Raw genomic sequence first — 16,218 nt, forward strand, 5'->3', positions numbered from 1 at the left:
GAATTCCTTTAGCAGAACAAAACTCAGTCCAGAACTTCTCATGCTACCTACCCTAAGTTATATTTAATCTCTGTTTTTCATTTTTACAGTTACAAACCTTGTCCTTCCAGAGATATGCCATAAAGCCATCTTGCATGATTTGGCTCATTGAGGGAAGCAAGTTAAGTGTCTTCTAGTTATTTACTGGCTGTGATTTATAATGGAAAGGTGAAGTCCTTCAAAGACTGTTTCTTCCAAGAAGAATGTGTGTATTCCACAGCACATCACTGTGAAATGGGTGTTTCTGGCAGTATGAACGGCACTATTTATTTTGGCTGAATAATTCATGTTATATTTAATCCCTTTATAAACAGACCTCTTAAGGAGTCTCAGTGAATATTTTGTGACCATTGTAAATGTCTCAAGACAAAATTTGTGGTTGTTTTTCCCCACTACCGTACAAGATGTATTGAACGTAGTCTAAAAAGATATTCCTAAAATAAATACTACTTCAAAATGAGTGAAGGGATTTGATTCTATCAAAGAGGTTTACATTCCTTAGTCTGTAAGGGAAAGGATCTTCCTCTGAAAGGAAATGGAAACATTTAGCAGCAGGACTGAGAAGGTGCTCTGTAACCTCAAGAAAACAAGTGCCATTTACCATTTCTGTCTATTTCTTATTAAGACACTGGCATTGCAAGATGGAGAGCTCTTTTTTAGCTATTTGAAGGCAAAGATGCTGTGCAGTATCATGCTGCACATAAAGCATACTGGATCTGAAAGCTGTATCATTTACATGTTTTATTGTTTCTTTTACATTTAAACTCTCAGATCTCGAACTGTATAAATTAATTTCCATGTGAAAATAGGACAGATACACCTTTAGGGGTGGAGTAATTTTCTGTAATAGTATCACATTTCCCAGGGAATAGGGTTGTGTTCCCTGGGAATGTTTGCCATATTAACATATAGAGGTGGAGGGAACAGGCTTTCTTCCTGAACAGCTTACCAGCATCTTTCTCCTCTAATTATTTCAGTTTTGGTCACTCAGACCTGTCTGGTGAACCAAACCCTATTTGTGTAGCTTCTAAGCTTAGTTTGCCTCTTGCAAGAGCCTCTGCAAAGTGCTCCTGTTGAGGAGCTCCAGTTGAGGAGCACTGTGTTTGCTTCCCTTGTGATGCCAAAGCTTATGAAAGCCCAAGTACATGTGTCCTCACCAGCAGCAATCTTCTCCCTGGGGCAGACATTAAAGATGGTTTAAAGATTCACTCCTTGAATTCTATGGACACTTTTTTCCTTTGCCATCTTTCAGTGAAAACAGGCTTTCTAGTGGATATTGTCCAAGGTAAAAAAGCTGATGAAATACAGGCTCTCAAAGTACACCAAAATATTTGAATTCCATAATGGTCACTTGAAGACTTTTTCCAAATTTCACACCCGAAAGAGCCAGAATCTTGCCTTAGCCAGTTGGTCCTTCCTTATTTCCCTTTTCTTTCCCTTTTCTCACCAAAGTCTTACCCAACAGCACATAACAGAAAATTTAACTCTTCAGATAGAATGAAGGCTGAAGCTTTTTATTAGAAGAACGGCAATTATTTCAGTTCTTTATTGTATTTGTGAGGAGCTTGCAGAGACAGTCTGTATGCACTCGGGGTAGTCAGAGTGCCTTTCTGGTTATCAGATCCCTAGCAAACTTAATCTTAACTCAGTTGAGGCTCACAGAGTGCTGCCTATGAAATATGACTTATTTCCAGGTACGGTATGGTGTCTTGAAACTGTTGATGTGGAAGTGGTGCAGATTATATGCTTCTGTTTGTATGGTTGCCCTTTTTAAAAATGTTGGACCCTCTTGCCTTCAGCCACGTGTCTCTCCAGGAATGAATGCGTTCTGTTCTAAGGTACTCCAGGAATGAGTTTTTCCTAACCTCAGAGAAACTGCGGCTCTTCGCGAGGTGCCAGATCCACCACAGTTTCCCCACCTCACCTTCCAGCAAAACTCCCTTGAGTCCTGCTCAGCCGGGATACTTACGGGTGAAGCAAATGAGCGACAGCAGATCTGCTGTTCCCATGCTGCATTATTGGCTATGACACACGAGGTCCTGCTGTTGTAGAACAGGGGCGGTTGTTGCAATTACAGCCTGTGTAAACACCTGGCCAGAACCGCAGCTGTCAGAGGAAATTGGCTGTGAGAAGCGATTCAGACAGAAGTAATTATCTTTCAACAGAGGAGCACCTTCTAGTGGTATTGGGTGAATATGACAGTCAGGTAAACAGTTTATTGAAATTAGGAAACTTAAATATGGTAGAAGAATAATAATAATGAGTGTTTCTGTATAATATATTAATGATTAAATTGGAAATCTATTTTAAAACAAACCTGAATAGGGAAAGCATATATTTGGAAAAAAAATCACATTTTTCAATAACCACTCCTCTCTGGCCCAAACTGCTGACGTACAAGCTTTCTATGCGCATGCCATAAAATTGTATTTCCATGTGCTCTGCTGTGGAACCTACCCACTCTTTAGCTTTTTTTGGGTAATGAAAATTTGGGTTCATTAGCTCTGATTGAGCTCCAGATGAAATTTGCTACAAAGTTGTTATTTTGTTCAAAATTTCACTGATTGGTAACAGTTTCTCCATTCAATTTATTTCCAGGAAAGATATGTTTACTCAATAAATTTGTCAATACACTATTTGCCATGGTTGCTTAGTTTTGCAAATAACATAGTATCAAATTATTTAAAATTCAATTTTTCCAAAGATGCTGCTAGTTGAAATGTATCTGGTGGTTTCGCTGATATTGCAGATTTCTACTCTTTCCGTTTCTATGCTGTTAATATTCCTTTTTGGACAGTATCACAGAGTGTTCCCACATAATACACACAAATGATGTGCTATATCTAGATCGGCAAACTGGAATTAATGAGCAATGCTTACAGTGATGTAATTGCAGAAGTTTTGTTAGGTGCATTAATGGAAGCTATCTGCATGGAGCACTTAAGTCTCTGATATTCATTGGGTTCCTTTGTCAAATACAGGAAGTCCAATTTGCAGGTAGTTAAAAGAAGGTATAATTACAGTTCCTCTTTTTACTTCTCTAAACATAATTCTGTTTTATTAAAGTAGAGAACTTGACCTTTTTCTGAAAAAAATAAATAAATCAACATCTGGAAACTTCATCCCACAGTTGAAATAGGTCTTGCAAATGCTTTAACCAGTGAAAACATACCCAATTCACTGGTTTTGTGCTTGCAGCACACACTAATATTGGGCTAGGACTTGACTAACTGGTGAAGTCCCTTTTGGTGTTCAGACGTGTGTCTCTCTGGACACGTATGCAGATGCTAGTTGAGAAATGTATAGCTTATGAAATAATAGTTTTCTCTGAATCTGAAAATGCTCAAATCTAAGTGAATTCCTGAGTCTTTCATGGTAAGCTAGACAGCCTTCTTGATTGTCGCTGGAATATACAACCTCTCAGTCCTACAACATCAATTCTCTGCTTGCCTTGTGCATCTGAAATGCAAACACACTGTGTAACCTCTGGGGTGCCTGCTTGTGAACTGTGAGATTTATTCCCAGTGTCCAAAACAGACAGCATAATTGCAAATATTTATTGAAGATGAGAAACAAAGCAAAACACATGCTTAATCTGAACATATAGAGATTATATCAGAAAGCTGTCTCTGCTCACGGTTTCTTTTTTTTCTCTTCTGCATACTTTATGCCTCAGAGAGAGAGAACTTTGAGCAGGGAGCTCATCTTTCATGAGTCTGCTGTGGGGGTCTGGCCAAAAAATAATGTACTTTGTTCTCTCCTTGTTGTTGGCCAGGAGAGAGTCTAGCTTCTTTTGTTGTTGTTTTCTTTTTAATTAAAATGAGCATTGTTTCTCAACCTTCAAGACACAATTTCTTTTTATTAGGACGTGCCATCTCCTGCGTCTGACCGAACTTTTTGACTCAAGAAAATGTAAATCTCTTTTCTCTCTTGATATCTGCCACTCCTTGATAGCTCAGCATGCACATTCATTCTGGACCTTACATTCCTGCCAGTGAGTCCCAGAGACAGCATGGTTTGCCTTAGTCCTGTAGAAAACTAGTGGCAAAGCTCGTTGTCAAACCTCTCTTGAGTTCCAGTTCAGAGTTAGTTGTGGGGTGGTTGCCTTCTGTCAACCTCAGCTTGGTGTGTTTGAAAGAAAGGGATGTTCCTTATTCAAATCAGGCTAAATATTTATTGTGCATACTTGTTATTATGTAAACATATTAAGCTATATACATATAAGCAGATTAAATTGTAACACCACAGTCAGGTTTGTAATTTGGTTTGACACAATACTGCAATTTGGACAATTTACCACAATGACTCTTTGTAAACCTATGGCTGCTCCTTGATGGGCAAGGACAAAATCTGCTTTGTTTTCTGACTAAGATGCTTTACAAATGTTTCTTTTTGAAAGGACTGCATGGTAGATAGGTTGTAAGCAAATCTATTTTTTGTTGTTTTTGTTAAAAATAAGCTTGTGAATCACTTTCAGTGCAGTGTCAGGAAAAAAGAACAAACAGTTTTTTAAAAAAATGAACAAATTATTTTGACAAGTCATTGCAGTGTCACTAAAGTGGTATTGAGAAACAGAGATTACAGTCCTGCCCTTCAGAGTTCAGCATCAGCATTATATGGGATATAAATACTGTAATGCTTCTGTTACTTATTGTGAAATTTGAGTTCCAGTAAATTCAGAGAAGACTCAGAGAATAACTGTAGTTTCTACTAGGTACTGCAAGTAAGTTGATGGAATGTATTGAAACTCTAGAATGAGAAAAAGGAGGAGGATAATGGAATTACTTTTATAGCTCTGGCAGTTAAAAAAGCAGCTGCTTAAAAATGCTAAAAACCCATAAAGAATAAGGAGTGTAATAACATAATTCATCCTTATATACCCTCTAACCAACTTTGTGTTATGCAGTACAAATATGCAGTATTTAGGACATCTAAATAGAGATTTTTTTCATGATCATTTTATAACCTGGGATACAGTCAAGTAAAGTCAGAAAATCTGCACTTCACAAGTGAAAATGTTAGCATTTTGTTTTGCCATGGCAGGATTTTCATCTGCTTTCCCACTGAAAATTGTTCTAAAACATGATAGGAAATCAATATCTATTTTTTTTTTTTTAGTTTTTCTTTTAACTGCATCAGCACAATTGTTTAAGGCTGATGTAATGATGACAGGAAGAGTTAAGTCTCTAATTAAAATTACATTTAAAATCTGTGTAATGGAAATTGACAGATGTAGAAAAATGCAGAATTAAGCCTGCCTGCACACTCATCTAGTCCAACCTCCCTGTGAAGCAGGATCACCCAGAGCACATTGCACAGGATGGCATCCAGGTGGGATATCTCCAGAGGAGGAGACTCTACAACCTCTCTGGGCAACCTGTTCCAGTGCTCTGTCACCCTCACAGTACAGAAGTGTCCCCCCATATTCAGATGGAACTTCCTGGGCTTCAGTTTGTGCCTGTTGCCTCTTGTCCTGTCACTGGGCACAACTGAAAAGAGACTGGCTCTGTCCTCTTGACACCCTCCCCTCAGATATTTATACACATTGATGAGGTCTCCCCTCAGTTTTTCTCTTTTCCAGGTTAAGCAGGCCCAGCTCTCTCAGCCTGTCCTCGTATGACAGATGCTCCAGTCCTCTCATCATCTTTGTAGCCCTCCTCTGGACTCGCTCCAGTAGCCCCATGTCCCTCGTACTGGGGAGCCCAGAACTGGACACAATACTCCAGGTGTGGCCTCACCAGGGCTGAGCAGAGGGGAAGGATCACCTCCCTTGACCTGCTGGCAACGTTGCTCTGAATGCAGCCCAGGGTACTGTTGGCCTTCTTGGCCACAAGGGCACACTGCTGGCTCATGGTCAGCCTACTGTCCACCAGGACTACCAGGTCCCTCTGTAGAGCTGCTGTCCAGCAGGTCAGCGCCCAGCCTGTAGTGATGCTTGGGATTGTTCCTCCCTAGGTGCAGGACCCTGCACTTGCCCTTGTTGAACCTCATGAGGTTCCTCTAGGCCCAACACTCCAGCCTGTGGAGGTCCCTTTGAACAGCAGCACGGCCCTCTGGGGTATCAGCCACCCCTGCCTGCTTTGCGTCATCAGCAAACTTGCTGATGACATGCTCTGTTTCATCATCCAGGTCGTGATTAATAAGTTGAACAACACTGGACCCATTACAGAGCCCTGCAGGACGCTGCTAGGTACAGGCCTCCAAACAGACTGCACCACTGAGCACAGCCCTCTGAGCCCTGCCATCCAGGCAGTTATCAGTCCACCTCACTGTCCGCTCATCTAGGTGCCACCTCCTGAAAATGCATTTCACCAGCATTTGCTTCACCTGCAGTTTCTAGTTCACACCATGTCCCTGTGACCACCAAAATTTAAGACAGGCTCCGCCAGAAACCTGATGGAGATGTCTTGGCTAATAGTGCTGGTCTTCTGAGTGGGATTGGCTGGACTGGCAGGAAACCATAGGTCCTGGGTTCCCATAGTACATGGAGTGCTGTGTGAAGGCATTGCTCTGCTGGCCAGGTCAGTAGCTGAGACCTTGACTGTGTATGTTTTGTGGCATCAGGCTGCTTTTACTTTAGAGTGTGAAAGCTGAGAACTGCAGTCCTCCCTGACTAAGGCTGACCTTCCTCAGCTGGAGAAAGCCCTGTCCACACTGAACCATGTGAAAAAGAAGGGAGAGAGCATATCCGAACAGTAATTCTCTGCAGGCTGTTGGCACATGCCCTCACAGCTGGGCTTTGACTGCCTGTGTCAGGTGTAGGGGTGGCTGTGGGGGAGGTGGCGTGACCCATGCAGAGGTGTGGGGCACAGGCCCAGCCACAGGTGGGGGGGAAGCACGAGCCCAGTGTGTGGTTTGTGGACAGCATTGGGAGACATGGGAGACTGGGACATTTCCCTAGGACAGCGGAACCACCCCATTTCCCTCTGAGATGGTTGGATGGACTTGGTTGCACTACCTGCTTCTGCCTTGGTTTCTCCAGCAGTTGAATTGGTGTGGAGATATTTTTTTTTTCTGTCTAAAGAGCATTGACTTCCACGTGTGAAAGCAGTGAACAAAGGTGAAGTATGTTATCGGCCTTGTTGTACTGTTTGCCATGGCCCTTTTCCAAGTGCAATGCTTCTGAGGCGTGGAAAAGAAAAACTTTGGTATCAGAGTACATTGGTTTATGTATCCTGAAGTGAAACCCAAAAGCTTAGGAGCATTTTGACACTTTTATTTTAAAAAGGAAAGCTCGTATCTTAATATGTGAAAATTTCAGGTGGTTTGTGTGTGAGATGCAAGTATCGAATGAGCAAGTGCAGAATGGTGAATGCATAAAGATGGATTACCTTACAAAGCACCTTTGGGCCATCTGTAGGTCTATTTACATCTTCAGCTTAGAGCTCTCTGTTTTGACATTGTTTGCTTGCAAAACAATGGTGACTTTTACAGTAATATATAAGGAAGTTGTTTCTCTGACCTCAGTTGATCACATACATAAGTACTCAAACCTCTTGGGCCATGGGTCATTTTGTATTCATCTAGTACCTTATAAAGATGTCCCTCACTGTAGCATCTCAGAATCTAGAAGTGGTACGTGAAAGCTACCCATACCTGGCAGTCAGTTTTGTAGGCTAATAAATTATTACCACGTTAACTGGTATGTTCAAACTCATTAGAACAGCTGGGCATTTAATTAGATACCATGGCATCAGATTTAATCCAAACAGTGGTCTGTGAGGAACCAGTACTGCAACATATTTGTCATCATAGAAGATGTTGACTTTGGCTCTTATCTGTTCAGTTTATTGTTCACTTATTGTAGGAAAATGGAATAATCTTATTTGATTTTATACGTGTATGTCAAACTATCTGCAGAATATTATAATAAAACATTTTAGGAGCTTTTATTTCCAAACAAAAATAAGACCAAGTAAATACGAACAGATGCTTTGTGCCTTTTAATTCTTACTTTGTAGAAAACCTTTGATTTCAGTCAGGAGAACATTAACATTAGTTCAGCCTGGTTGAACAAAAACACTTTTTAAAAGTGTGTTTAATTGATTATAGCATCTCTTATGAGCAGGCAAACAATGTCTAGAAGCCTTGTCAGCTACCAGGGAGTATTCACTGCTAATTATCATAAGGAACTGCTATCTGAACAGCAGAGGGAAAAGAGTGGATGATTTTTTGTAAGGAGTTTGTGTCCTAAAGATGATCTTTAAATACTAGATTGTGCCTATAGACTCAACCCAATACAAGGCATGTTGTAGAAGATGCTTGAGATGGGAGAACAGGCAACAGAGGCACTGTGACACAGATAGCTTATTTATTTATTTATTTATTTGGATGTCTTCATTTTTTTCCTCTTCTGTTCTTCATTATTTGGGGTTGTCTGGGAATAATCTTTTTGGGGTATAAGGTGGTTTGTTTGCTTTTCCTTCCCCACGTTCTCATGTGTCTGTGAGCATCTTGTTATTGATGGCTTTCTTGATAGAAAACTGGTGAGCTTTTATAGGTTTGTGGGCCATTCCATCCAGCTACAGAAACAGACATGGAGAGGAGTATTTATTTTTGTAATACAGTTTATCCCATAATCTTCTGTCTGTGGAATACAAAAAGGAGAAAAGCAGAAAGTGTTTTTTCAAAGCATTTCAGTGTCCAAACAGTGTGTCCCTTGTTCTGCAGATGAACCCAGAACTGTGGGCTGAGGACCTGGGCCACCTGCCTTATACAGTAAACTAGAGGAGTCTCCAGTTTTCTACTGCTTTTACCCAGCGAAGCATATGGAGCAGGGCTACCATCCATGCTGCCTGTATCTCTTGCTGAAATCCTTGGAAGTCAGGGAGGATCAAAAGATATGCAGCAGAAATCCATATCATGTTGATAGATGCTATTTCATGGCAATTTTTATCTTTTGAGTTGGCTGAGATCAGGATTCTTGCCTGGAAAAAGAGCTCCCTGCCTCTTTGCTTCCCCTGTCCTTTCCTGGTCATTGGGCACAGCACTTACAGCACTCCTTAATATTCCCCCAGGACCATGATGGCCATTTCTGGCATCGCTCCATCACGTGTGCCCTGGACCATGCAGTCCTTTGGTAGGGTGATGCTGACAGACAGCAGAAAGCAGCTCATTTTGCCTCCTTTTGCATCTTTTTATCTGTATTCTGCATAGTTCTGTCACACAGAGACTATAAAGGTCATTCTCCTTCAGTTAAATGTATCTTATGTTCTGATTACCTGACCAGAATGAAATTTCTCCTTATCTTACAGAAAACTTTTTGAGTCAGACTGTCACATAGACTATAAAGCATTTCCTAAAACAAGTTTTTCATTTTTACACACTGAAACACAGGCAGTGAAAAACATGACTTTGCTTGAGAATCTGAGCGATCCATGTTAATGCTGCTTGCAAAAGGCATTGCATGTGAGTTGTGGAAGGGTCATCTGTGATGCTTTTCCATTGTTGAGCTTGCTGCAGGTTTTCAATCCAGTCTTTGATTGAAATTTTTGATTTTATTCTTGCCAACTTTGGGGACTTGTGACCGCAGGTTGCAATCAAAGGTGTTATAAAGGCTGCAATTCTAAGAGGAAATATATATCTATATCTATATTTCCAAAATCAAGAAATGACTTTGATCACGTTTTTCACAATTTCTTCTGAGTTGAATGCTTATTTCTTCTTTAACAACAGAAGACCTTTCTAATGGTAGTAGCTTAATAATGTAATAGTAACATTACCATCTACATAGTAAGCAATGAGAACTGCATTAAGCTTTTATGTTTGACTTTGAGTGCAGAAAAACATATTTTGATTTCACATTGAATTTTACGGACAAATTAACTTGATGAAAAGCAATACTGAAGTGAGAAAGAGACAGCGTATCTGTAGCTTTAAAGATAGTTTAGAAGATAAAAATAGCAAGTGTGTGGTTTTGGAAATAGCTCACTGTTTACAAACTTGGTGGTGCAATCCAGTGGGAGCAATAAACTCATTTATTGCAGAGCTTCACACTTATCTCTCCTGTCCTATCCCTTCTCATGCTGAGAGCACCGCTGCCACTAAATGACAGTGACATTGTTTCTGTATCAATTTGCAATGTGAGCATACACTAGAGCAGATAACTGCCGATGTGTGCCCATTCAGAGCTTAACAAACTCTCTTAAGGAAGTTAGTGCACTGCTAATAACCCTGCCATGTTTACAAAAGACAACTCATGCATAAAACAAAGTATTCTTCCTTTAAAATATGAGAAAATTAAGGATTAAGAAGACATCAAATGAATAAAAGCAGAATTTACAATGAGGTGAGTGTGTAACTCCACTGAACAGAATATAGACAGGCAATTTTGCTATGAGATCCTCATTTATATACATCCAAACCTATCTGAAGTGTTTCAGATTATCAGGACCTGATATCACAGATATTTCAATCACAGTTGAAAAAAATTAGAAAAAAACAATGTTCTAAGTATTTTATATATATATACATGTATCCATGAATATATACTCAACACAATCGAAACATTCAACAAGTGAGATTTAATGCCAATGGAGAGTAGAATTATTTTTACATAGCAATGTGAGAACAAAATCATATTAAAACTCGGGGAATAAAAAAAATAGTATACTGGAAAAAGTATATTAAAACGTACTGTGTCATTAATTTCTGAAAATATAGTTAATGAGCTTAGTAATATATAGGCTTTTATAATTAAGGTATTTCTTGGCAAGAAAGCAGGTGGTTGATTACGAAGCATGACTTTGCCCATGTATGTTGGGAGAGCACATATTTAATGACTGCTGAAGACGGATGTTCTTCAATGGCTATAAAAAAAAGTCCACTCTAGACTGATTACCTTAGGCTGCCCTGAAACTGATGCTAAGAGCCTAAATGAGCAAGACAAAAAACACTCTCTATAAGAGGGCAGTGTCTCTTATTCTTCTTGCAGCTCAGCCCCCTTTGTATTTCAGAACTTCTCCTTGGCATGCTTCTCCCTGTTGATGAGTTCAGAGTTCCCTGCCAAACAACCTGGTGTTTGTTTGCTTCAGGACAGACTCACTATGGCTCTGACTATCCTTAGGGATGTTACCGTATTATTTTTGTTTGTTTGTTTTTGGAAATCTGCTGAATTTATCCAGGTTAATGAGGTTCTACTGGCAGTGCCAGAGGAACTCTAGTGCACTCTACTCTATAAGGACTTATAGAATTAAAATTAGATACTTACAGAAAGCCTCTCTACAAATGCTCCAGAAGTTCAGCTGTTAGCATCATGATTCTTATTAATTGCACAGTCCAACCACAACAGCACTTCTGACCATATGAAAAAACAATTAATAGAAGCTATAAGAAAATTCCCCAACACAATGTGCTTGACATTTTTCTGGCCAAGAACTAAGGTAGCTACTTAGAGCTTTTATTCATTGTTCATTCCATATCACATGTACGTACAGGGAGGAAGTGCTATGTCACAATAAATTAAGGTGTATTTATGACAATGATATTTAAAATGCCAGTTCTGGAAAGCCAGGAGTTGCTAATGTTTCTTTTCTAGTTGATTTGCATGTCAGGTTTTACCCTGCATTGCTGTCTATTCTTGCTTACTCAGGAGATTGCTGTGCTATACAGGAGATGAAATTTTAAACTGCTCTAATGGTACAAAGCCAAATGGGTAGGAAGAGATGCATGTCTTTGTAGATTGACATTTAAGTCACCGTTCTTGGGGACAGAATGATGTCCCTTACCTTACGTGTCAGACAACAGCAGCACTGGCGTTTGGGATGACAGTTTATATCTTTCATTCTTTGATAGAATGGCTTATTTGCTACTGTAAAAATGATTGGGTCGAGGCAGCTACTGATGCTGCAGATGATCTCTGTGATCTGATAAACAGCAAACAACATATTTGTGCTTCCACAGGGTGCTTGACAAGTTATTTTGTAAATTAGTGTCACCATCATCATGACATGATAAGGTGTGAAACAAACAGCAAATAAAATCATAGCAGCTGAAATCAATAAAAAAGGCCTAATGATTCTGTTCCTTCTCTGCTGGCGTTTACTGAGTTGTAGCAACGCTTTGAGAGTCAACATATAGCATGTAAAGATGACTGTGACTGGAATTAGGAATCTCAAGACAATCTTGGAGAGTACAAATGGCACGGCAAATTGTAAAGGTCCAGTGCTATCCTCGTTATCTGGGATGTCATGTCTTCCCACTTCAATTGTGTAAAAGATCTCTGGCACTGATGCAGTGACTATGAAGATCCATACAGCAATAGTACAAGACGTGGCCTTTCCTTTGTCCCACCACGTTAATGAACTGATAGGATGGACAGCACCTACGTATCTGTCAAAACTGATGAATGTCAGGAAGCAGACGCTTCCGTAGATATTAATACTAAAAAATAGTCTTATGATGTGATAAAACGTTTGACTGGAATAGTCCTCTGGCCTCTGGAGACTATAGTATACTGAAAAAGGTGCCATGAGAATCCAAGTGAAGTCACAAAGTGCCAAATTAAACAGAAATATGCTGTTAGTAGTCCACGTCTTCCTGCAGCACACATAATGTCGCAGGGCAAGTATGTTGCCTAGAAATCCCACCAACAGAATGAAAAAGCAAACCAGAATCAGCAAATAACAGTACCACTCCATCTTGGAATTAGTGTTGCAAATGAAAATGCATGTGCTGTTCATCGTCTTTCCATAGAGTGTGCCTGAAGGGGAAAGAGAGACCAACAGATTTTAAATAAAAATGTGCCAAGAACCTCGCTCCAAACAATGAAAGATATGTTAATCTGTAAGGTTTGCCCAAGCTGGAGCTTGTTTGACAGTCATAAAAACAGCCATTTATAGCTCAGAATCCACAACAACGTTTGATAGGAAGACAGGTATTCCTTAACACAAAATGACTTCCACAGGTGTGTTCACAGGCATAGGTCAGAATATAACAAGAGCTGCAGTGATGACCTGCTAAATAGAGACTGCATTATTGAGCTTTGCACATTTACCCGATGAACTTACAAAAAGTTAGTTCAGACTGTACTGAATAAAGTGAAGATGAAAAGTGGTTTCTCTAGAAGCTCAGCAATGAAAGCAGTCAAATGACTTTGCAGAAAGATAGAAAGCCGTATGTTCACCTCCCAGTGTATTTTACAGGTGGGAAATGTTTGCTCTCTAGATGTATTTTGTTAATTATCGAAACACTGTACTTTAACCTGGGATAACTGAACAGTTTCCCTATATGATTTTGCACAGTGTTTGTGAATATCAAACTTTGTATACATTTTTTTCTTCAACTAAAATTTATGAGATGACTTTGTAAATTCTTTAACATATAGTCACCGTAATAGGTACAATACAGTTAGGTAACATTTGCTTCACAATGTGTTCAGTTAAAAGGAATTTTAATATGTGTAGGGAAATTGTTTTTTCCTAAAATCATCCTGGCTAAGCACCATGTGTGCTTTGAATTACATTGTGAATTACACCTCTCTGCCTTCCTTTTGGATAGCTATGAATGAAGGCAGTAAGCAGTCCATTCCATTTGTGTTGTCAGTATAAATAAGCTCTGAACTGGCTACAAACAACAAGGACATAGCTGCATGAGGCAGTTGTAATGCCAGGGATTCCTGATCCCATCAGGTTCCTGGACAAGGACTGTAGGTAGGTCTGAATGGAAGGAGGCAGCCAGCTCTGCCACCTGCTCCACTTTGCTTTAAGTAGTCTGGATGAAGCCTGGATGTGTAGCCCTGTGACTGCTCTAAGGCAGTTACAGACTGGAATTAATAAATCCCCTGTCCCCTTTGTTACCTTCAGTTTACTAGACTGAACCCTGGGATGGGTTATATGGAGTTAGTTATGTATCTGGAGGTGCTGGAACTGCACAGCTTGGTAAGATGCATTTGGAGCTCAGAGTCACATTAGAAAATGTGTTTGCATTTGCCTATGTTCATTTCCCATATTCTTTGGATTTCCTGTGAAGCTCTGTAGGCGTTTTCCACGAATCCAATGAATCTTGGGGTTTATATTTGGATTTTCTAAAAGGTTCTCACTGTCTCTTACTTATTCATCGTATTATAGCAGAGCTGAGAAGCCATAACCGATACTGGATTTTTGAACACCATGCATTGCAATTGGTGTGAATGCCTTACAACCTATCACAGAATCACAGAATCACAAAATTTCTAGGTTGGAAGAGACCTCAAGATCATCGAGTCCAACCTCTAACCTATCAAACGGGTTGGATACAATCAAAGAGGTTCAGAAAGAAATCAAACTTTTTCTGAGGTAACATAAATAGTAGGAGAAGAACAGGACAAGAACTAGTGGTTATCCATCAGAATTTGAAGGCTTCTCTACAATCAAGACCCAGTTTCAGTGCACCTGAGTGGACACAGTCAGCATACCCTGCCATGTCCTGAGACTACTGGAGCTACACTGATGTCCAGTAGATCAGCATATATGCTGTAATGATTTCAGCAGTGACTTTTTTTTTTTTTTATCAGACTTTGATGAAAGTAGGATTGGGCTTTCAAAGCTAAAAATGCAGATTTTTGTGGTTAATTTTCCAGCTAAACAGTTTCAGCTGTTGGTGGAGATAGCCAGGAACACTAAATGGGCAGAAAGATCAATTGCATGATGGGTCATCCAAAATTAAAGGAGTATCTTTGATTTGATGAAGGACTTGATATTAAAATATTAGTCATATGCCCAAGAAAGAGTTGAAGTTTCCTGGACCTGAAAGAGATATTGCTTAGATCTGTGACTCTCTAACAATAACTATCTACAAGTTCCTCTGTCATTTTCCCCTAGCAGCATCTGCAAGCTATAACAGAAAGTCCAGAGAGTTTCTCTTTCTAGAAGTCATATTTCTAAATGCTTTTGATTATATAGAAGATGTAAGACCTGATCTGAATATAAGTTGACTTACTGTGGCTCACTATGCTGTCCGTGACTGATGAGCTGATTTCCTTCCTGGTTTGTTGCCGTGTCCTAAATCATGAAGTCTCTACTTCCCTCTGTTCTCCTTGTACCTGTGATACGGCCTCCAAAGTCTTGAAGTAGATAGATGAACATGTTTGATTAAAAAATAACGTTTTGATGAAACTCCTTTTGGAGCTAAGAAGCATTGTATCACTGAAGAGAATCTGATCTATGTATAAAGCTAATTGCAGCTCACAGTTCATCACTATTAATCATTTATATGGCATTTAACTTGTACTTCCAAAGTTCCATTATGTTTAATGAGTTTGTTTATCTTTAAAGTATTTACTTCAATATGAATAAATATATCCTAGGAACCATTCTTCCACATCATATCTGTTTATTTTTATTTTTTTACATTTGTAACAAGGTTGTAATGAGAGATTAATTTGTCCTGACGTAAAGATTAAGCTGAATTAACAGCTTATTTTATGTAATTTTGTTCCTTATCCACTTTCTCTTTGTCCCTTGCTCCTTTTTGCTTGCTAATCTTTACAGTAAATGTCCTTATTTTACAGCAGCTGTTTTGTTTGGATTATTCTAAGAATTTTATATGGTTACCCTGTATAGGTTTTCCACACTTCTGCCTATTCACACACCAATCTACTTCTGTTACGTATTTCTCAAAGTGTACCCTTTTAGCTCATTATATAAAAAGAATACACTGGGGATAATAAGTAATACAGAGCTGTATTTGTATGCAGTGGGATCAGTACATTGTACTGATAGCCAGTTCCTTTCTTCCTAATGACTCAATCTGTATTGCTATTAAGCTACTATTTCTTTCATTAAAAATGATGTTCATGTACTTACTTGGGGGTTAATGAAATCCCATATGGCAAACATTAACTACAGTAGAGTGTTAGATAATGTTTAAGAATTTTCCTATCAGAGGCAATATTTATGAAAAGATACTTTAAATAATATGAAATTTATGTATGTACATATTAATCAGTGTGCAGTAGCTAAGTAAAATAAATAAATATGTATTTCTGTAGAGAATACAGGTGTGATAAATATGTAATAAATCTTTCTCTTACCTGTTTTAGGACTGCTGTAATTATCTCTTTTACAGAAGTCTAGATTCCAGGCTCTGGCGTTTCTCTCCATTAATCAGGATCTTCTAAAATCACCACTCTGTTTTGCAAGTGCTGTTTTTAATCCAAGGTTTCAGTAGTATTCCATATGCAATGGCAGCTCTTCATGGAGC

The 16,218-nt window shown here is 39.2% G+C and overlaps 2 protein-coding genes across 6 annotated transcripts in view; one reads left to right on the forward strand and one right to left on the reverse strand.

Moving 5' to 3' along the window:
* TMEM117 (transmembrane protein 117) overlaps window positions 1–16,218 on the forward strand; it is a 216,279-nt gene that overhangs the window by 15,246 nt on the left and 184,815 nt on the right. The gene's annotated exons all lie outside the window — the stretch shown is intronic.
* On the reverse strand, window positions 9,670–16,118 carry LOC119713545 (P2Y purinoceptor 1-like). Its single transcript, XM_072033046.1, has 2 exons — window positions 16,049–16,118; window positions 9,670–12,739 (listed from the first exon to the last, which is right to left on the reverse strand). Exons 1-2 carry the CDS (start codon window positions 16,116–16,118, stop codon window positions 11,727–11,729), a joined length of 1,083 nt encoding a protein of 360 aa, XP_071889147.1. The 3' UTR covers window positions 9,670–11,726.

Source organism: Anas platyrhynchos, chromosome 1 (genome assembly GCF_047663525.1).
Source record: "Anas platyrhynchos isolate ZD024472 breed Pekin duck chromosome 1, IASCAAS_PekinDuck_T2T, whole genome shotgun sequence".
NCBI classification, from domain to species: Eukaryota; Metazoa; Chordata; class Aves; order Anseriformes; family Anatidae; genus Anas; species Anas platyrhynchos.

Bases quoted from the DNA above. Each gene is read 5' to 3' on its own strand.
- LOC119713545 (XM_072033046.1), bottom strand. From the start codon at position 16,118: ATGGAGAGAAACGCCAGAGCCTGGAATCTAGACTTCTGTAAAAGAGAT. The intron at 12,740-16,048 runs GTAAGAGAAAGA...TTTCCCCTTCAG, and splicing joins TTACAGCAGTCCTAAAACAG to GCACACTCTATGGAAAGACG.